This window comes from Lissotriton helveticus, chromosome 12 (assembly GCF_964261635.1).
Source record: "Lissotriton helveticus chromosome 12, aLisHel1.1, whole genome shotgun sequence".
In the NCBI taxonomy this organism is placed as follows: Eukaryota; Metazoa; Chordata; class Amphibia; order Caudata; family Salamandridae; genus Lissotriton; species Lissotriton helveticus.
This window is the reverse complement of record NC_136073.1, coordinates 701,003,544-701,025,182: the sequence shown is the minus strand read 5'-3', so window position 1 is coordinate 701,025,182 and position 21,639 is coordinate 701,003,544. Positions and strand designations below refer to the sequence as shown.

Here is a 21,639-nt window from a genome sequence, read left to right as displayed (position 1 = left end):
ACTTGTAGGTCTCTAGTCAAATTAAATGTAGAAGTCTAAAATTCCCTGCATTTTTGCCAATTTAAAGATATGTAATTGTGGCAGTAATTACCATTAATTACATAAATTGTACAGTGGTTCTCTGATGGCACTTAGCAAATTATACCTTTGTCAAATCAATACAAATAAACGGTGTCTGTAGTTTGCTTGGAGTTGAACAGAGGCAACAGATAGGTATCACAATTGGCCGCCAGATAAAAATGCTAATAGGATGGTCAGATTTGCTCCAAGATGCTAGGGCACCAAGCTGGCAGCTACAGCTTTCTTTCTACAAATCACTGTTATTGGGAGCGTCTGTCTAAATCAATAAAACTGAAACATTCGGGAAAAGTGCATTTGCTTAAGGACCAAGGTACAGATGAGCTGCTGCTGGGACGACTGGCAGGGTCTTGATATTTTAAGAAGGATTACATGTTTACATTTTCTTTATTTTGGATAGTCGCTCGACCCTACCTTCTGATCTGCATTATGTTACATTTCAGTTGCTTGCAATTTATGATGTGGTTGCCTGGACCCTGACACAGCGACCCTGCCCGAACTATAGTTTGTGGAAGGAGATTGTCTAGTGTCCCCTCAGCTCCTACCACTCGCGTGCTCACATCATGTCACTCTCAAATGGAATGTCTCAACCAGAAACACAAATGCATCAAAGGAAGGCCAATGAGAGCCTGTCCGTGGGCAATGCTGCTCTGCTGGGACAGTGCCTCCGAGAGCAAGAGGTCAAGTACTCATTTGCATGCTTAGAAATCTGAGTAAATACTCTACCTTTTCTTGGGAACCGACCGTTAAGCAACTGATTTGCCCCCGCCCTCATCTGACTAAGAATAAGCAGGTACTGGGGCTCCTCCTGCACCTGTAGAGACCCCCTATCAAGATTACAAACACAGATCAAAAATAACTCATGTTTTCCTTTCTGGACATTTCACCTGCTAAAGGCAGAAACAAATGACCCGTGAACCTGAAACAGAGTTCCTTCCTCTAGCAATTCGGGAAAGAACTGAAGGCACACATTTTCAATCGACACCTGCTTTCCTCTCTTCATTACCGCCCAGGCAATGCTGAGGAAATACATCTCACTTTTTAAAGATCTATACTGCCCTAAAGGCCTAGAACTGCAGTATTTAAACGTTCATAATAAAACGGAGGATATAAAACACATAGCAGTGACCTGCATATGTAGACGTGCAAACGGTATAAACGCAAACCTGTGTGTGTGAAATGTTGGACACAGATCTTTTGGTAAATTTGACTTACACGGTGCATAGACATAGGTTGCCCAGTTGCCTCGTTCGTGCGGGAAGCTGCGCACTCGTCCGCCATGTTTGTGAATGTCTTCGGGGGCCTGATCTTCGGGGTTATCTTGGAACATGCGCAACACGCTTTCTGGAACAGGGAGTCGAGGAAGCTCTCTAGGGAGAAGCAGAGCACAGCAAGTGAGATATCCACATCTGTGTTTTCCACAAAAAAACGTTATCAGTACAGATTATACAATCACAGAACTGGTGTACATGGCAAGACAGGCAATGTGTGTCGCAAACAGTTAATAACTGGCAAACAAAAGAAGGGGATCTTTGTGGCCTATTCTGTTTTTGTAATCACCATGCCATGCAATTTCTTTTGTGTGTGTTGCCCGGTAAACATCGTTTACCACGAAGTTTTTACAACGCGGTACCTTTAGCACGCATCCCTTACAACGCAAGTCGTTACCACGACTTGCGCTGGAGGGCGCTAAAGGATTAAAAATAGTAAATTTACTATCCAAACACCTTCCCTAGGGTCCACGGGGACTGGTGTTAGAATAGTAAATTATACTATTCGAAATCCGCGCCCCCCAACGCAAGTCGTGGTAACGACTTGCGTTGTAAGGGATGCGTGGTAAAGGGATGCGTTGTGACGGTACGCGTTGTACCGTCATACATCCGTGTTGCCCACATAAATAGATAAAAGAAACAAAACACTGTTAATGAAAAAATCTTGTGAAATGACAACCCATCTAATTTTTTTTTTTTTTTTTGTGACACAAGGGATTGTACAGAGTTCCCCTAGTAAAGGTCTATAAAGGAGTCTCGCTCTCAGTGAAGGTGGTGGAGAGGAGGGAGCCAAAGGGTCCCTTTTCGGAACTAAGAAACCTCATACAACTGCAAGGCTGAATGACATATTTCATTCAGCCCTTTGTGATGTTGTTTGCATCATCGGCTTCCTGCTCCTGCGTCAAGCCGGCGCTGCAATGCCTGACGGGTAACACTATGTGTTACTCTCTGTCGGAGTTCTTTTGTTCCTTGCCGTGATGTTTTGGTTTGTGAGGTACAAAAAATAGGTGAAGTAGTGAGCGGAATGTGGGTTAAAATAAGTTAGGTAGTCCACTAAGAAAACTTTAATGGTGTGGCTAGCTACTTTGTTAAAAAGTGAAAAGAGGGGTATAGAGGACCAAGGTAACCATTAGTATGGCCTCATTTCAACCCTCCAACATGGTCAACATGTTTCATGCCCACAGGGGGCAATTCTTCAGGACCAAAAATTGTGCTCATATACTTAAAAAGTACCCTTGGGAGGACCTCAAGAGTACGGGTAATACAACCTTGTTAGGTCAATGCCCGGAGTTCAGCCAAAAAAGTACTGTCACACCGTCGGACCAATCTCAAGGTTGTCTCTATCTGCGCGGCTGGTTCCAGTGGGGCGTGTGCTAGAGGGGTTGACCTTAGCCACAGCGGGACAGTGCCGATAGAAACCTACCCCCACTCGCAGCGGCGTGTGGTGAAAACGCGAACCAACCAACCCATCTAATTAGACTTGTCACTGAAGACAGTAATTAAGACATATCTTCTATCCACAGGTATCGTAACAGTCACAAACAGAGAGGAATAGTACTTGTCGCAGGCGAGACTGGGTTACCAAGGAAGCTATAGAAATGTCGCACTGGAATGGTGTAAGAAAAGTTACGAGGATCAGGAGGAGATACTGTGGTGAAAGGACGCGATGAAGATAGTAAACAAGAAAGCACATAAAAAGAGAGCTCAGAGGAAAAGAGAGCTCCAAAGATGTAAAGTGAAAATAATTCCGCAAAATTCTAAAGCAGCCCATCCAAAGGCATCCTGGCTTTCTTTTTTTTTGTTTAATAGTTATTATTACGTTTTCAGATAAAGAAAAAATGAACATTATCAAGCAAATAAACACATTGTGAACAAACTACAACAATTATTATATAAGGGTACAACATGAGCAAATAATTTAAAAGAGAAAAGAAAAGGAGAGCAAAGAAGAAAGAGAAAAGACGAGAGAAAGAAAAGCGAGGTAGAAATATAGAAAGGATATATATAAATAGAAAAAATAGACATAAGCTAAAAACCAAGATGCAGGTGCATAAGTAGAAAGATAAAAAGTAAAGGGTAACCACAGTAGGTCAGATTTAATTTTCTGAGAAAGAAAAGAGACATTAGCAATTCTGTGTCCATCACAAATATAGTTCCACCAAGTTAACATTGATATTTTAGAGTTATCTTTCCAACAACACAAAATCACTTTGAATGCTAGAGCAATAAAAAGGTCAAAGAACTAGAAAAAGAAACACCCAAAGCAGGTGAGGCGGAACCTAGAAAAACATTTTCCATTGATAATGGAATATTTCATTGAAAACTTTTCATACATTTAGACCAAATAGATTGCCAAAACTTCAATACATTAGGACATTAATTCATCAACTATATGAAAGTCCCAGTGGACGCAGGACAGGACCAACAAAGGGAAGAGGAAGTAGGGGAAAACTTGGATATACATGCAGGAGTAATAACAGCTCTACTATAAAGTACAGGGATTGAGTAATACTGGCGGCAATAAAAGTTTGAAATAACTTGAGCCATAATTTATCCCAAGAAGGAATAGGGAGCGATAAAGATAAGTCTGCTTCCCAGAGTAATTCAATATGAGATTTAGAACGTTCAGTAACATGCAATAACAACATCTTATAAATAGAAGCAGCCTTAGGCCTATGTTCCCGAGAAACATCATATATCGGTGTGAAAGGAATAAGTGAGGGAGAGGCCAATAGAAAATCATGAGCTGTTAAATAGGACTGCAACGCCGTTGATATTAAGAGGTACTCATGAAGAAATTAGTTATCCAAGTTATACTGAAACTGCAATTAGGGGATGTGAATAACAAAATTATGCTGGATCAACTGATGAATAAATATAATTCCCTTCTCCTTCCAATGTTTGTAGTAAAACGATTTAAGTCTATATTTAATACATTTATTATAACAAATGGTAGAGGACAGAAAACATTGGTAAGGATCAAGACCATCAGACAACATTCTATAATAATTTTTGGGAATATTTTAGAATAGGATTATCTGATATGAAAGTACAATTAGACATATAGGTTATGTTTCGAAAAGAAAAATCTTTTAAAGCATCCTGGCTTTCTGTACACAGCATCACTAGTCGCACAAGCAGCTGAAAGGGCCAGCTCTAAGCTAATAGTGAAATCATGTTGAAACCAGTCAGACAAAAACCTGTTAAAGTGCTGTTTAAGAACACTGAAGGCACGTGCAAGGTGAATGACCCACAGGAACCAGAATACTTCCACCTCCCAAAGCGGCAGCTCCCACAACTTTCTACTGGGAGGAAGACCATATAAAGGTCAACGGGTGTTCAACCACATAGCATCTAGATCATGTGGAAATTCTGCCCTTTTCCTCATGCCACTTTAGGGATCCAGGTCTGGAGATGTGCCTATAAATAAAGATAAACTCATTTCTGCAAGGCAAGCATGAAATGACCAATGACAGAGGGTGCCATCTAAGCAATTCATGGGATGAATACATAAAGTTGCATACTGTGCAATTTATAGAACAGATCACTTCTGGGTTCCAACAGTTGTCCTCTGCCTGAAACTGTGTTAGAGGCCGAAGGTCAGTGATCCAAGACTGACCATATATTTCTCTCGGTATAAAAGACTAGCACAATGCATGAGCATTTGCTTGCACGCAGTATGCTGGTACAGCCGACACATTAGGAGAACAGACAACGTCATCAGCAAAGTACCAGCAGACAACATGTGATCTGTCGCCCCTCTCTCCATGTTGTAACCAGGGCTCTTGTGGCAAAACAGATGTTGATGTATTTCGTGGATGGAAACTTCTGTGGTGCTTTTCTTTCCACCTCTTCTTCTGGCAGCGTTGGTTCCATAATTTATGGGAGTAACCGCCCGGACAGTATAAGCAAATCGATCCTTTGCCATGCAGAAATCCAAATTGGTTTCCCTTCATACTCGATCAACGTCAAAGATGCATTCACCACGTAGCCTTAGCCGAGTCTGCACTGTTGGGTACAGAAAATGAACCTGGCCGGTGACACTTGGAGAGATGGTTCTTACTTTAAGTTTTTCTTAAATAGGTGGTGCTTTTGCACTAATATGGCAACATGTATTGCAACATAGGTAAAAAAAAAAAAAAAAGTGGGCAGCTGAGCCATTCAAGCCAACTGTCAAATTCTACTTGCACAAAGGAAAAAAAAGGCACATGGAAATACTTCTTGTCCCACAGCACTGTCTCGAAAACATGCTACAGTGATTGATTTAACTAAAAATAACTGATTAGCCTGTTGAAATGAGAGGCACTGGCACCCGGAAAACCTCAACATGCAGACTGAATTATATGTTTCCAAGAATGCAGCTTTACAGAACTTCCACTGGAAGAATGAACTAGAGTGCAGCAGCCAGAAGTGCAAGATGTGTGTTCAGAGTTTTTTTTTTGTGTTTTCTTTTTAATTCAAGGATCCCAAAGATGGGCTTCACAGATATTTGCCGAAAGCAATGTTGCCTTGAGCTCCTTCCTGGTTAACACATTCGAAATCCAACAGCACCACAGCACTCGGTTTCAAAAAGTACCAGAACCCACTGCCATGGCATCCACATCTGAGGCTTGCCCCTAATACAGCATGAAGACCAGAATATACAAGCATTTACAATGCAACGGTCTCGGCATTGCAAAAGTTAGAGCTATTAGCATTGTAAATTAACGCGAGATTGGGCTTTCTTCATTTAACAGCTTGTAATCAGACTTGAGGGAAGGGTCATACCTTTTCCTCTCGCGTCTCTCCAATGTCTTGCATTGTTTATTTTCAATGCGGAGAGCTGTTCATTGGCCCTTGGGGTAATTTTGGGGTGAGATTTACTGTTAAATAAGGACTCACACCTATCCTCTACACTTCGGAGAAAGAGCTAAAGGCAACAACGGTTGGCTTCTAGAAGCCGAGCAAAGAACGAGCATGTTTATGCTCCTTGGTTCTTTGCACTGTCTGCCAGCCTAATGAAAAGAGGAGCTGTGGAACACAACGAACGCTCCTCAACAGCCAGTTTCAGATAGAAAGGCATGATGGCGGCGAAATTGCTATGCACTCAGGAGAAAGAAATCTCTCTCATCAATAACGGGACCAACAAACAGAAGAGTATCCCATTCCTTTGTACTGTAAGCACAGAAAGCAGTGCCAGCGCGACCAGGTACAATGCAGTGTCCTGGCAGCTACTTAAATCTGGACACAGTGCTGCACCCCCCGACAGTGTTCAACATTCTCAATCCAGCTGCAGTGTACAGCGTCCGCTCACACACGGGCATCATGTTAACACGTGGGCCACGAGTGCAGCGCGTGTTCATAGCACGGGCAAACCCTGACCCTCGGGCCACAATTCAGAATACTGGGCACATTGTTCACAGGCGGGGCTAATACAGCCCTTCTAGTTTCAAAATGTATCACTGGGTCACGCGGGACGAAGATAGCACTCTCGGCGCAGTGTCCACCATCTTGGCGCAATGTAGATGTAGAACCTCCTCACACTTTGGCGCACTGAAGCAACCCATGCAAAGTGGACAGCACTTGGTTACACCACAGCAACAATCAGGGCTGTAGGCTCGGGGTGGGGGTGTTGCACCCCCCTAAAAAGGGTAGTCTGTAGTAAATAGTTGGGGACAGGAGCTTTCAGTCGGGTATTGTGAGGTGTGGTCGGATTTCACCTGGCAGTTTTACATGCCCACTCGGACAAAAAATCTTTTTCATCTCTGTTGTGAAGGCCTTCTGAGCTCCTCTCAGCCCTTTGCCTTTTACGCCCCCTTGTTCCCCGCTTCTCATATAACATATTTTAACAAGATATGCCAGCGTGAGTGTTGGACAATCTGAAACACACCCCTCCCCAATATTACTGACCAAGCTTCGCCCTGGGCACAAATCAGCGCATGAAGAGCGGGGCGTCGTGCGATAAGTCAATAGTGAAGTCAATAGTGCGCCGCATCACATGCTTGAGCGCTGCAAAAAATCAAGAGGTATTTAAGCGCCTGGTCGACCCCCCGCGCGAGAGGTAAACGGGTGGGATAAATTGTAAGCCATGCTCTGGTTCATTGGAACAGGGCTACCGGAGTTAGTTTCCCATCGGTTTCAGATGGCCTCCGCGATGTCTCCGGAAGTCAGGCAAAGTCGACGGGGGCGGGGCTGCGTCTGCACCGGAAAAGAAGGCAGGCGGAGTGAAAGCGTCTCGCGATGCCAGAAGGAGAGCGGAGTCCCTCTAAATTAAACTGGTAAGTTGAAAAGGGGTGGGGGGGCTCGGTGCACGGTGCACTCGTGTGTGTGTGTGTGTTTGTGTGTGTGTGTATGCATGTGTGCGACGGCGGGGGAGAGGGGGGGTGCACTCGTGTGTGTGTGTGCGCGCGTGTGTGTGTATGTATGTATGTATGTATGTGTGGGGGGGGTGTCTCTGTATGTATGTGCGTGCGTGGGCGCTTGTGTGTGTGTCTGTGTGTGTATGTGCATGCGTGTGTGGTGTTTTGAGCTTCCTAGGAGACAGCGCCTGGCCGCAGCGCGCGTGCGCGTGTCAGTTTGGAATCGCCTCCAAGGCGATGCGCGTGGCCAGGATTGTCTCCTGGGAAGCTCACACGCCAACATAAGGTTCTCGGCGGAGACGCGCTTCGCGCGGCTAGCCGAGACCTAAAAACAAGCAAGTACTTTTAAAAGTAAGAAAGGAGAAAAGAGTATATACTGGGGAAGGCACGGAGTGCTACCTGAGAATTAGGTATGGTTAAGGGTAGACAGGTACCAGTTAAGAAAACTGCCCATTCTAGTAGTTCAGGGAGTGACAGGCGTTCAGAAATACAAACCCATAAGAACGGTGTTCCTGTGTGTATGAAAGCAAAATATACCATGTCGCTTTTTTGGAGAACGAGCTGTTACTGATACAAGAAAAGAACTGTTTAAGATAAGGAAGGAAACTACAGCGGGAAGCAACACAAACTCTGTAGGTTAGGCGTGTTATCCAAGATTGATTTTTGAGACATGAAAAATTAAATCCCAAAGGCACTTCACCAAAAGAAAAAAATAACCATTGTAGGAAGCTGGCTCTGTATATACTATACCAAAATAGGATACAGTGTGCACAGAGTCCAGTGGATCCCAAAAGGCTTTGCAGAGGCTAAGTTGGATAACACCTTACTCTCTTTTTGTGGTAACGTGGGGCGAGCAGTTAGGCTTATCAGAGGGCTGTGTTAAGCATTTGTTTACACACCCAGGCACACAATGATTACACACATGCAATTACTTAAACCAAGACTAATTGTTGGTAAATATATTACCTTTTGTATGTTTATTACTGTGAGAAGTTGGCCTGGTACATGATGTCGACTAATTAAAGTTGGCACCTTGCACTAGTTCAGTCAACCCTTATGGTGATTTAAGAGGTCAAAGATAACCTTGGAAAGTTATCCAAGTCGTAGCTGTGGAGAGCATAGTTATCCAAGTCGTAGCTGTGGAGAGCAGCCGTCAGGCTTAGTCTTGAAGGAATGTTAAGCAGCTTGTTTTACCAGAATGCAACCTTACTGTATTGGTTAAATGAAAGGAGAACCACACAGTAGTTATAAAAATATATATTTATTATTATAACACACCTTAAATACCTCAAAGTATCTGCTACACGCAGATAAACACAAAGCACACAATACTGTAGCACAGAAACAAACGTAAGTAGCACGAATACATAGTGGGCTCGGGGGGGACCAAACCATATACTAAAATAGTGCTATAAGAACCACGACTCGAGTCAAGACAGTGTCTAGAGGTTGTAGAAATGCTGGGAACCCAAAGAACCACCCAAGGTGAGTAAGGAGGGACCCCACGGAGGACGGGTGCAGTGTGAGAACACAACCACGTGCTACTTACAATTCAATGGGAGAGTCGCGGTTCCAGTCTTAAAGTTTAAGGACCCTTCCCAGTTGATTATGAAGAAACCCTTTAGAACATAGAAGGTTGGAGAGCCACCCCACCCATGGATACTGAAGTACCAGAGTTACCTACCCCAGGGAAGCCTGGTGCATAGGGCTGAAGTGGCGTCGGAAACCGTTGTCGATCTCAATGGGAGTCTTCAAAGAAATGCCACTGCTGGAAAGAAGAAAAGTGTCCGGGGGAACCCACATTTGGATTCTTGATGGAAGGAACCTGAAAGCAGAGGGGACCGAGTCTGGGTCACTCATGAGTGACAAGGGGATCGGTAGACTAATGCCCACCGATGACGGGTGCTTCAGGTGTGAAGATGGAGACCTTTACTCTGCAGCCATGGGGACTAGAAGACGACCAGGAGCAAGATACGAGCTGTCCCACGAAGGATGTCGAGAGCTGAGAGGTCGGTGTCTGGCGGGAGCACCAACAAGCCTTAGCAGCGGAAACCCACGAAGAAGGTCGAGTAAGGTTATGGTCGGGCCCAGCAAGGACCAGGAGACACACCACAGCAACGGGAGTCAGGGCAGGCCTGGAGCAACCAGGGGAGCCCCAGAAAAGCAGCGTTGTTCCTCAAATGGACCCACAGGCCAAAGGCACAGAAATCGCAAGGGGACCTCTAGCAGTTTCACAAAATCACAGCTTGCAGGCACAGAGTGCGAGGAGGCCGAAGTCCTTTGTATGAGACGTGCGCAGAGGTTGGGGCTATCGATAGCTCAATGCACTTAGTTGGGGAATGCCAACAAGCATATGCACTTGCAAGAGTACGTGGTGCACAGGGGTTCGGGTTATGCGGTCCCCATGAGGGATACTGGCCTCAGACTTGGTGAGAGGGCAGCTCGACCTCAAGGTACGTAGGAACCCACCTCCTGTATTGCTGGAGCCTTCGGAGTCCGCAGGAGCTCAGGATCAGCAGACTGGTCAGTTGCGTTATGGTGCCTGAAAATGCAGGGGAGTGACTCCTTCACCCCAAGGGAGATAACTTGGAAGGAGAGGGAGACTAATTTGGGCCCAGTCGAAGTCCAGCAAAGTCCAGACTGTCTAATATCAGTGGTTTCTTGTTCAGAATCTTGTCCACGTCGAATCTAGCGTTCTACAGCCAGGTAAGCCCTTTTGTACCCACGGGAGGGGGTTGGACAGATTCAGGGGACCCTCCCAGGGGAGGTTCAGGACAGTGGGGAGGACTCTCCCATGTCCTTTGTCCAGTTTCGCGCCAGAGCAGGAGCCAACGGCTCCCAGGACTGGTTTGAACTGGACTATGCACAGGGACACCAAGTGTGCCCCAGGTGCAGACTTTCAGGCACTTTGGACGTGCACCCACCCAGCACCAATACACTAAATCCTGTCTGGGAGGTGGTCACACCTCCCTGTGACAGGATGCCTATTGTCCTGCCTTCCTCTGCTCGAGTTTGGCTCAGCAGCAGGAGGGCAGAAATGTGTGTCTGGTCGGCAGCAACCATTTTGTGCTGCCCGGGTCGAGAAGGCTGGTACCGGGAAGACCAGGGACCCCATGAAGCTTGCTTCAGAAGGGTGGAATCATACCTCCCACACTGGTTACCGGTGTGGGATTTAATAAGAAAATGTATACTGTAATTCTTACAATCTCTGGTGGTGCATTTAGTTAAAATTAAGGTTATATCCATCATAATCAAGCTTCTGTCTGTTACAAGCATTGTAAAGATAGGAATAATAATAATGTGGATTTATTTAGTGGCAATTTTAAACCTAAAAACATATTTTAAAATGCTTTAGCTTTGTTAGAAACTATAATTTAAAAAAACATTGTGTGTTCACTTAACACATAAATAGTCATGTGACTCACCTTGATATACAATTGGTGTCAATAAATTCATATAGAACAAATAGATAACTATCCTAACACTAATGTTTGCTGTTATTTAGCGTTGAACACTATTTGATGGTCGGAATGATCATATTATTTTAGAACGTCGCCATCACTAGCTCAAAACAGTGGTATTTCCCGTTTCAAAATGGCGCTACCTAATAGGAGTGGCTCTTGGAAGAATGACGGCGTGAGGTGTATTATTGGTTACAGACGTGATCGCTAGCTTGCACATTATACCACTTGGATGCTAATGACAAGGGTAACTCGTCATGGAGTTCCCATTCATTTCAATGGAAATTACATGTAATCGTTGGACTTGGCATAGCATCCAAGTGGTTAAAAACAATATAATATGAGTGGCTCTTTGAAGACTGTGTTACAGACGAGATCGCCAGTTGGTACATTTAAACAATATAAGAACAAGAAGTATAACAATATATAGGAATTGTCGTCGGGTCTTGATATGCTGTTATTATCGGCTTAAAAAAAATCTATTTATAACTAGGAACTGTGTTGTGTATATTACAACGTTACAATCATTAGCTTAAAACAATTATGTTTACCGTTCCATGATGGCGCGACCACAGGAGCGGTTTCTTTAAAGACTGACAGCGTGAGGGACATTATAGATATTAAGCTTTGGGTCCTGCACCTCTAAAGTGTTATTTTTTTAATTGGGACAATATGGTTACTGTAGGAAGGTAGATCCCTGACTATGGTTGCCCCCAACTTTTTGCCTGGTGTTTTGCTGGTTTTCTGACTTAGTTGACCTGGGGCCCTGCTATTCAGGACCCCAGGCCCACTGCTCTCTCTGTTAAAATGGATTCCATGTACCCTAGGTACATATCCAATTGGATACTGAGTCACCTTATCAGTCCCTGTACAGTGTACCTTAGGTACCCAGGGCATAGGTGTACCCAGGGCCTACCAGGGGCTGCAGCTTGTATTATGCCACCCCTGGCTGGCCATCCAAATCTGACACAACTGGCTGCACGACAGCTGGGGCAAGGTGGTGTAATCACCCTTTGCTTTAGATATAGTATACCTATATCTAACCCTAAAATGGACACATGTATTCCTATCAGTCACTCCTATGGCAGGCCTTAACAATCCTGAAGGCAGAGTGCTTGGAATCATGTGAGATGGTGCTCTGGCATGAGCTGAGCCTGTTTGCAGCTTGCGGAACCAAGTCCTAATAGCTGTTCCATGATATCGCATACCATATACTCTTAAGTGCATTATAATCCTCGCGGTTATATGCCAACTCTGGTATCGCTTTATCAAAACATGTCGAGTAAGGTGTCATACGAATTGGAATACTAACCCCTCGCCAATTCTGGCGACGGGGTTAGCATTCCACCCTTCTAGAGGGACACGACATGTATGTAACCTGTAACCCCGGTTAAAGTCAGACATAGCCTCAGCTCCACAAGATGGATGCTGCCACCGAGACACAAGTCTTCCCTCCTGCTGCTGGGAGTCCTCCCAGCGCAGGAGGCAAGGACAAAGGGTTTCCTGCCAGGGGCGGTGCCAGCACCGTCCCAGACAGGGTTTTGTGTATTCTAGGTAGGCAGGGCTTTAGAGGAAGGTGACTGCAAGTGGCACCCCGGTGCTCACTGTGCATAGGCCGGCTTGAACCAGTTCCAGGGGCACTCCAGCCCCTGATCTGGGGAAAGCCCGCCAAAGGAGAGGGGTGTAACCACCCCCCTCCTAGTCCCACCCATAGGGCAGGACTTAGTCGCGTGCCAGCCCCCTTTTGCAGGATAAAGGTAGGAGCAGGCCCCCTTCCAAACTAGATCATCTTTGAATCCTGAAACTACTTTCTGCAAGAAGGAACTCAAGACTCTTCTCAAGATTTCTCCCTTGTGACTAAGGAGTAGTCACCCTGCAGCAGCAGGCACCAACCAAGCATCGCGGTTTGTTGCCAGTCTCTCCTTCGGATCAAGACTGCTCCAGCACGACGAGAACCGGCTTCCCTGGCACCTCTGACCTCAACCTACATCATCAGCCCAGCTGTGATCCGTGGGTGTGACGAGACCTCGAGGGACAGCCATCTTCAGAACTACACGACGCTTGTCCAGCACGACTCCCGAGTGACCCTCGACTGAGTGCTTTGGGGTAAGAGAAGCCCCGACCCTGAGCAGCTCCAGCACCGAAGTTCAGCCCCCCTGCATCCACGAGATCTGCGTGGGGCCCTTCTGCTCTTTGCTGCCAACCGCGTTGTCCAGGTCGCTTGCCCGTTGGCTAGTGGCCCCCTCACGACGCTCTACGACGACAACCACTGGTTGCTCCAGACTAGCCCTTGCTCCCCTCCAAAAGAGGAGCACCCTGGACCCTCCTGGTCCACTCAAGACGCCATTTTAGGTCCACCGCGTGGGCCTTGCATTTGCCAAGACTTGTTGCCCAATCCTGGGTCCAGCGACGTCGACAGCAAGAACCTTCGTGGGACAGCTCGCACCTCCATCCTGGTCGCCGACAATGCCTCCTGGTCCGAGAGACTGCAGAGCCCAGCAGCGCCCACTCACCTGGCTGAGGTGACTTCGTCCGGTGCCATCCTGGTGCCCACTCAAATCACTGGCTAGTGATTCAGAACTTGGTCCCCTCTGCTTACAGGTTTCTTCTTCCCTGATCCAGGCTTGGATCACTCCGAACTTTCTTCACTGGCCGCCTGCCAGCAACTCTTTCTTCAGGCTCCTGGTTCCTCAACGTGGGTTTCCGACGCAACTTCAACCCTATGCAGCCGCAGCCCCTGGGCTAGGTAAACCAAGTACTCCGGTGCTTCAGCATAGTCCAACACCCTAAGTGTTCGGATCCACCCCCGTTTTCGACCCACCTAGTCGGGTTCGCCCGAGAACAGTAACTTTGTGACTACTAGCCTCCATAGACTTTTTCCCGCCTTACGCGTGAGAGTTCCCACTCTGCACACGACATCCACAGGCCTCCTGCAACTAATCTAAGGGTTTAGAATTGTAGGCCAAGCGATTCCAAAGTCTATGAGAATAGTTACTTACCTGCTAGTAGTTCGCATTCCACTTTTGTAATATATGGTTTTTCGTGCCCCTCGGGCATTTGTGTAAATTGTGCGACTTAAAGTATTTTCGTAAGAGTTTTGTTATGTGCTTAGCTCCCTGACTCAAAGAGTTCAGGGTAGTCTTGTTATAAATAAATATCTGTTTATTTTCATAACAACTTGTGTGGTGTCCTTTCACTTGGTGTTCAAGGGGTAATGTGATGGTAAAACAGCTGGCTTAACACGCCCTCTAGAGTCTTAGCCTTAGACTGCTCGTATCCATGCTACTAGGATAGCTGGTCTATAAGGTTGACTTACAACCAATCATCAATAAGGGTTGTTTGGACTGATACAAAGTGCTCACTAGAATAGTGAACATTATATATCAGGCCAACTTCTCACAGTTACTATACATGTAGGGTATTAAAAACTGAAATTGAATAAAATAAATCAAATAAAACACAATATTATTTATGAAGCATAGCGATCGGTTCTGCACAGTATTGACATTTTTTCTCATTTGACGCAAACTACGAATACATTGTATTACGTGTGATATGTCTATACTATATACAATGTACCAGTCGGGATAATATAATTTAGACATTTCAAAATGACACTGGCAAAATGTGATTAGGTGTCTATGACCGGTGGTTGTTATCCAGGTGACTCACATGTGCAATTAATTGTGGGGCTATTTAAATGGTGGTTTTGAGCATTTTGTTCTTTTGACCACGGAGAACGCCACGCTACGAAGTAAAAAGCACATGTGTGTGTGGACATTGGTAAAAAAAATCTTTTAGGGATATTGCCACATTATTATAAGATATCTTATTCTTTCTCTTATAAATAGTATCAGGGATTTCAATATATGACTGAATATTGGATACAGGAGCACCCTTGCGCCAGTTTCCCCGATTATAAAAAGAGAGAAAAAAAGACAGAGAACTTGTAAGGTATGCACTGTGGCTTTTTGTATGGATAGTGTCTAAATTAATTGAACAGGGACTGGTGGCTAAAAATTGATTGTTGTCTCTATACATTAGACAATCTGAAATCAAGATTGGATGCCATTGGGGAGAGCCTTCAAACACCAGCTAAAGACTAAAAATCATTATTTTTTTCTGGTAAGAAACGCTAACTTTCTGATTTAAGTTGTACCAACTGGGGTTCTGCTATAAGGTTATATCTGTTGTAAGCCCACTAGACTTTAAAATAGGATATAAATGGTTCTAAATCTTCCTTTCTTTGAATAACACGCTTGGTAGTGTGAATTACAATGAACATGATAAAGCAGAAAACAGTGGAGTGATACAGAAATGTTCTTCTTTTAAGGATATTATGTTGCATTACAGAATGCCTCGTAAATAATGTATAAATTATAGTCAATATGATCTTCAAAAATGATGCTCGAAATGATGTGTCATAACTCTTGAATTATTTGTAAAACTGTTTTTTATTTGTAAATAGTGTAAATCCATGTATAAAGTATGTATAGTGTGATGTATTCCTATAGGTTCTGTATAGATCCCCCTATTCCTGACCCTATTCTGGTTAACAAATTAACTAACAGCCATCCCATGATGCAGAAACCGTTATCTGATTAAGCCAGACCACGGCACAGGAGCGCGTTATCTGATTAGGTCATAACGCTGGCCATCTAATTAGGCAAGCAATATTCCTCCAGCCCCTGATAAGGCATACGGAGTTCTCAAAACAAATCAAACCTATGACAACCTGGGAAAATCCCTGCGGCCATTGTTTTGATTTCTCAAAGAACTTCAGTAAAAGAATGTGCTAACGACCAGCTCGTATGACATCCTTATTGACGTATCTATGTCCATCCTTACGTCAATCTCGGCACCTTACAGGTATAAATATTACCGACATTGCCTTAAGCAAACACACGCGGTGGTGACGAGATCAGAGCAGCGAGACTTGCCGAAGCCCAGCAGAGAGCGAAGCCCACTGGCGCTGCCCCGCCTTCCTGACGCGCTGAGAACGAGACGCTGCCTTTCTCCTGCCGAGAAATCCAGCTCCGGCGCTTCCGAGCAGCCCTTGCAGGCAGCTTGGAATATCGAGACCACAGACGAGAGATACCATCCCTCAACCATCCTAGATCTCAGGTACAGAACTGAATAACCCCTTGCAGAGAATTCTTGAGTCAGTCACTTGGCTAAACAAACTTAACTCAAAACTGCTACTTTCTACTCCAGCCCACGTATTAGGCTTAGGTCAGGTACACCGGGGTAGGCGTGGTTAGAAGCACCAGTTGAGTACGATTAGTCGAATGTATATGTGTATGTATATATTCTATCCATTTTAAATAGCATATGGCTTAGAAACCATATCAATGCTTTTACAGTATTATTTTATACTTCTGCTTTTATTATATGCACTTTACTTAACCATAAGTATTGCAATAATATCGATTCATTTCTCTTGTACGAGAAAAGAGACTGATCAATAAATAACATCTTTTATTGAACACGCCCGTCTCTTCCTTTTCTCTACAAACTGGTGAAACTAAGAATGCACGTACTGACTGAGTAAAATAAGTTGTCTTTTGTTTTCACACGACTCTAGAGATACACTCTTGATTAGGGGAGAGCAAAGTTGTCATGTTCTATGGTTGTCAGAAACTAAATCCCTTCTTGTCTATCCAGGGAGGTTCAACTCCTCCTTGCCTATTCGAGAAAGTTTCTAGTGAACTCTGAGCTAGCTGGCAAACCCAAAACTTTAAGTCTAATATCGACAGTAGAAGACCTAGTTAACGTCTGGTCTAGGTCTATACTATTGGAGGTATTATTCCAATGCGCAGAGCCTATTGGGATAATAGGAACTACACTACAATAGTAATTGTTCTATATGTATGTGTGTTATTTGTAGCCCTGAAGAAGTCCGTGAAGGACGAAACGCGTTGGCTACGGCTACAATTTTTTATCTGAAGAAAAATAAAGAAATAAAGAATCAACTGCAAACTACTCCATTGAATTGCTGTTTTCATTAACTTAAAAAATCGTTAACACTGTTGAAGTATTGGAATGTATTCATAATTAGTGTGCTGGACAATTGTGTGCTATTAAGTTGTGAGAAAGACTTTTGTCTTAGGAGATTTAGGGGCTTGTGAAGCTCCGGTCCGTGACACCTAGAAATCTGTATTAGGTAATACTTAGGATAGGTGCAATTGTGCTTGACCCCATTCCCCGTTTTTTCCTTGCAATTATGATTCCAAGGTGCTTGATACCAAAACACAACATGATTTGTTGCAGCCGTTTTCGAGATAGCATTTTACACGAGCATATATTGCCCCTCTACCTATATGTCTGGTGGCGTCACCGACAACCCAGGAGAGTGGTCTCCGAAGGCTGCAGGGGTGCTCTGCTCATGCAGGGGCACCCTTTCACGTAAAACACAGCACCCTGCCTTCAGGATTGTCAAGGCCTGCTAGAGGGGTGACTGATAGGTTTTAAGTGTAGTGACCTATAAATATAGTAAACCTATATCTAAAGTAAGTGGTGCATGCACCATCTTCACAGGCTGCAATGGCAGGCTTGTAGTTCCATTTGCATGGCCTCTCTTGGGAGGCATAATATATGTTTCAGCCCATGGGAGGCCTCTGGAGTATCTATGCCCTGGGTACATGAGTACCATTTACTACCCCAGTATCCAATCTGGAGTGTATCTAAGTACATGCATAACATTTTAAGGAGAAAGCAGATACACTGGGGTCCCGATTAGCAGGATCCCAGTCAGACTCGACAAAAACAGTATCATCAATCAAAAAGTGGGGGTAACCATAAGAAGCAGATCCTACTTTCCTACAATTACTTAGAACCAAACATATTTTGCTGCAGTAAAATACGTTTAGCAATGTCAGTTTTTAAGTATAAAAAGTGGATACTTAGTGCATTTTTCAAACAGTTCAATGTTAACATGTGGAAGGAAAAAAATCATTCAATTTCACAGGTAAGTACAAGACTTACAAATCCACTCTTTGAGTTTTAGGATCAACATTGGGCAAGGTTCAGGTAAATGTAGAGACTGCACCACCAGTTGCAATGGGGCGGCCGGGTTCAGAGGCCAAACCAGTCACTGCAGTCCATTGTTAATCAATAGAGCCTGGGGGCACTCAAAGAGGGGCCGCTTGAAGGTAGGTAAAATTGGAGATGGTGGTCAATCTACAGGGGTTTAGACCAGCACTGGGGGGGCCTTGAGGCAGCCCCAAACACACAACCTCAGCAGCACACAGGTGGCCGGGTGTAGAGTGCCAACACAGTGTTGGGCCCCCAATACAAATCAATGGAGAATGAAGATTTCGAACAAAGGCTGCAGGCTCGGACCAGGAAGCTGGATGAAGGGAACCAGTTGCTCTGGAGGTAAGCTGGGGTGCTGAAGAACTCTGGGACACTATCGGATGAGCTCTCCAAGGCCTGGGGGCTGCAATTGCAGGGGTGTCTTTGGAGGTCAGAAAAGTCTTGCCGGTTGCAATTGGGGGACCCCTCGTGTTGAAGCTGCAGGTGTCATTGTGGACTCCAGTGGGTGGACTAGAGCTTAGGACCGCTGGAGAAACTTCTTGGGACCGGTGGGCCACTTCGACTTGCACCGGAGGAGTCTGGTGCAGAGGTTGGTCCGGAGGTCCGGTTGTGCAGTTCAGCAGGACACTGGAGCTCTTGTTGGTTTATTTGTGGACAGGGCCGCTGTCTTCAGGAGTTCTTGCTCGAGGGCACGCAGGCAGTCCTCCCAGGGTTGTGGAGGTCGATGGGGTTGCAGGACGAGTAGCTTTTTAGAGCAGGTTTTTTCAAGGGTTGCTGACAGGCTGGTAGGGCTGGGGCTAAGTCAGTTGACATCTGGAGTCTTCACTGCTGCACGGCTCTTCAGTCCTTCTTTAGGTCGCCAGTAATCTGAGATTCAAGGTTCAGGGGTGCCGCTAAATATTCAATTTAGGGGCGTTACAGGTACTGGCAGGTAGTAGCCAATGGGCTACTTACCTTTAGGGTAAACTATAACCTTTGTATGTCCACTCCCTTTGGGGAGGGGGCATACCCCTAATCCTACTGGCTAAAATCCTCACAACCAATATGGAGGATTTTCAAAGGAGGGGGTAACTTCAGCTTTAAAGCACCTATGGGGTGGTCCTGGCTGAGAGGGGACACATCTCTCCTGATTAACAATTTTCCTGCCGACCTTGCAGCCAAAAGTTGGGCTTGGTCAGGGGGGCGGGCATATCCACTAGCTGGAGGGGCCCTGGCTAGCATAACAAAGTGAAGGAAGTCTTTGAGGCTCACCGCCCTTGAATGCTGTTCCTGCTTGGGGGTAGGTGTGAAGCACCTCCACCCAGAGTAGGCTTTGCTTCTGACCCAGGAGAGCACAAGGCTCCCACCTATGGGGGTCAGAAACATGCCTGATAGTGGGAGGCTGGTGCAGACCAGTCAGCTACACACTAGCGGTTGGTTAGGTTTTCAGGAGGCACCACTGAGGTTCCGTCCAAGTAAACTTATTAAAGAACCCAACACTGGCATCAGTGTGGGTTAATTAATCTGAGATGTTTGGTATCACACATCTTGGGATTTGGTAAAGCCATCATGGAGCTGTGGAACTCGTATTGACAATTTCCCCATCCATCTACTGGGTATGGCTTCACCATGCACTTATAATGTCTAAGAATAGAATTAGACAATATAGAGCCTATCTGCTCATGCAGTTATGCCCTCACCAGAGGTATAGTGCACCCTGCCACAGAGCTGTAAGGGCTGCTGTAGGGGTGACTTACCTATGCTCCTGGCAGTGCTGGCAGGTCTGGCACACAGGGATATATGCCAGGTTGACTCTTCACTTTTAGTTGCACCAAATCATGCACGCTGCAGTGGCAGTGTGCATGCGTTACTTGAGGAGTCTCTTAGGGTGGCATATTACATGCTGCAGCCCTTAGAGACCCCCCTCTGGTCACAATGCCCTTGGTACCATTGGTACCCTTTACTAGGGACTTGTATGTGAACCTGAGATGTCTCAATTGTGGAAAGAAAGTTAAAGTTTTGGAAAGAATACAGGCACTGGGAACCTGATTAGCAGGGACCCAGTGCACTTTCAGTCAAAGTTGCATTTAGAGTCAGGCAAAAAATGGGGGTAACCATGCCACAAGGAGCACTTCCTACAGCCATTTCTATAGCCCATAGGAGGACCAGGAAGTATGACTTCAGCCACATTCTCCACCTCCTCAGATCAGAGGATGCCTTTCTGAAAGGCATAACGGCAAAATGTTTTTGGAAGTAGAACCTAATGGAAATATTACTACTTGAATGCAGAGGAAAAATCAGCTTCAACAATTAGTGGTGGATTGTTAGGGCAATGTTATAAAGGTCCTACTTCCAGGCAACAAATTTACAAATTAAGGATATTGTTCAATGGGAGTAGAATCATCTGGACAAAATGTTGACTCCGCACTTACTAGAGTGCCACTATGAACTAGAAGGAGCAGAGAAAGGGACACCTGACTCAGTATTAGTCATTTCCCAGTCAGTACATCCAGCTCCCGGGTAGGTTCTAAATCTGCATAAAAAACATACCACCTTGGATGACTGCTATACCAAATGGTTCCTGAGGAATATTAGCATCAATATAAATGCAGTGATGCATGCAGAGACTTATGCCACTTATCCCTCACAGTCTCTTGAAAATAATTTCCAAAAGATCTTGATGCGCATTCTGTATTGCTTTTCTAATCCTGTTGGTGGGCATGAAGATACATAAAAAACTGCTGTCAAACATCTTTGATCTTTTTAAAGTATCTTCCCTAGATTCTGAAGCAAGAGGGGAGAGAAGATAGAAAATGAGAGGCAGATAATGCTTAGAAGTCAACACTGTTAAAGACTCCCTAATTGAGTTAACAACTGTTTGTTTCTCAGCTGAAGAAGATGGTGACTAATGCAGTCAAAGATAGGAAATTGGACTTGCATTTTTTGAGGGAACAACATTGGATCCTCAAAAAATGTCAGCTTCTTCCTGGTCAAATAGGGCCGTACATTTTTCCAACTAAGTGTAAAAGGTGTTCTCCAGCCAGCCAGATTTACCTTTCTTATCAGTGGAAGGCCTGATATCCCTCCTTTAGCATTTGCACAATTCTAACATCTGGATTCAGAAGTTCTCCCAGCACTAGAATACAGAATGCAGTCCTTTGCTACCAACCAAGACTTCGGAACAATTCAGGCTATGGTGCTGAAAATGCAGAGGAAACAGGAAGCTATCACAGAGACAGGACATGAAAGTCAAGATTGCCATGCCAGCACCCCCCCCCCCCTTCCCCCACCCCGAGAATGGCTAGGATATTTCTCAATTGTCTTTCTGGCAGAGAAGCACTTAGGAGGACTCATGACTAATAATAGAACTTCAAAATAAAAAATTACAAATCGCTTCAGTTGCATTCGAAAATGGAGACCTGTAGGAATGTGCTCCTTTTGCATTGTTACCCCCCACTTTTTGCCTGTTGTTTGATG

General features: G+C 45.0%; 1 protein-coding gene across 1 annotated transcript in view; it reads right to left on the bottom strand.

Annotated features, from left to right (window-relative positions):
* USB1 (U6 snRNA biogenesis phosphodiesterase 1) overlaps positions 1–21,639 on the bottom strand; it is a 206,152-nt gene that overhangs the window by 169,983 nt on the left and 14,530 nt on the right. The window contains exon 2 of the mRNA XM_078668662.1: positions 1,294–1,448. Coding sequence (XP_078524788.1) covers positions 1,294–1,448 — 155 coding nt within the window. The remainder of the gene's footprint in view (positions 1–1,293; positions 1,449–21,639) is intronic.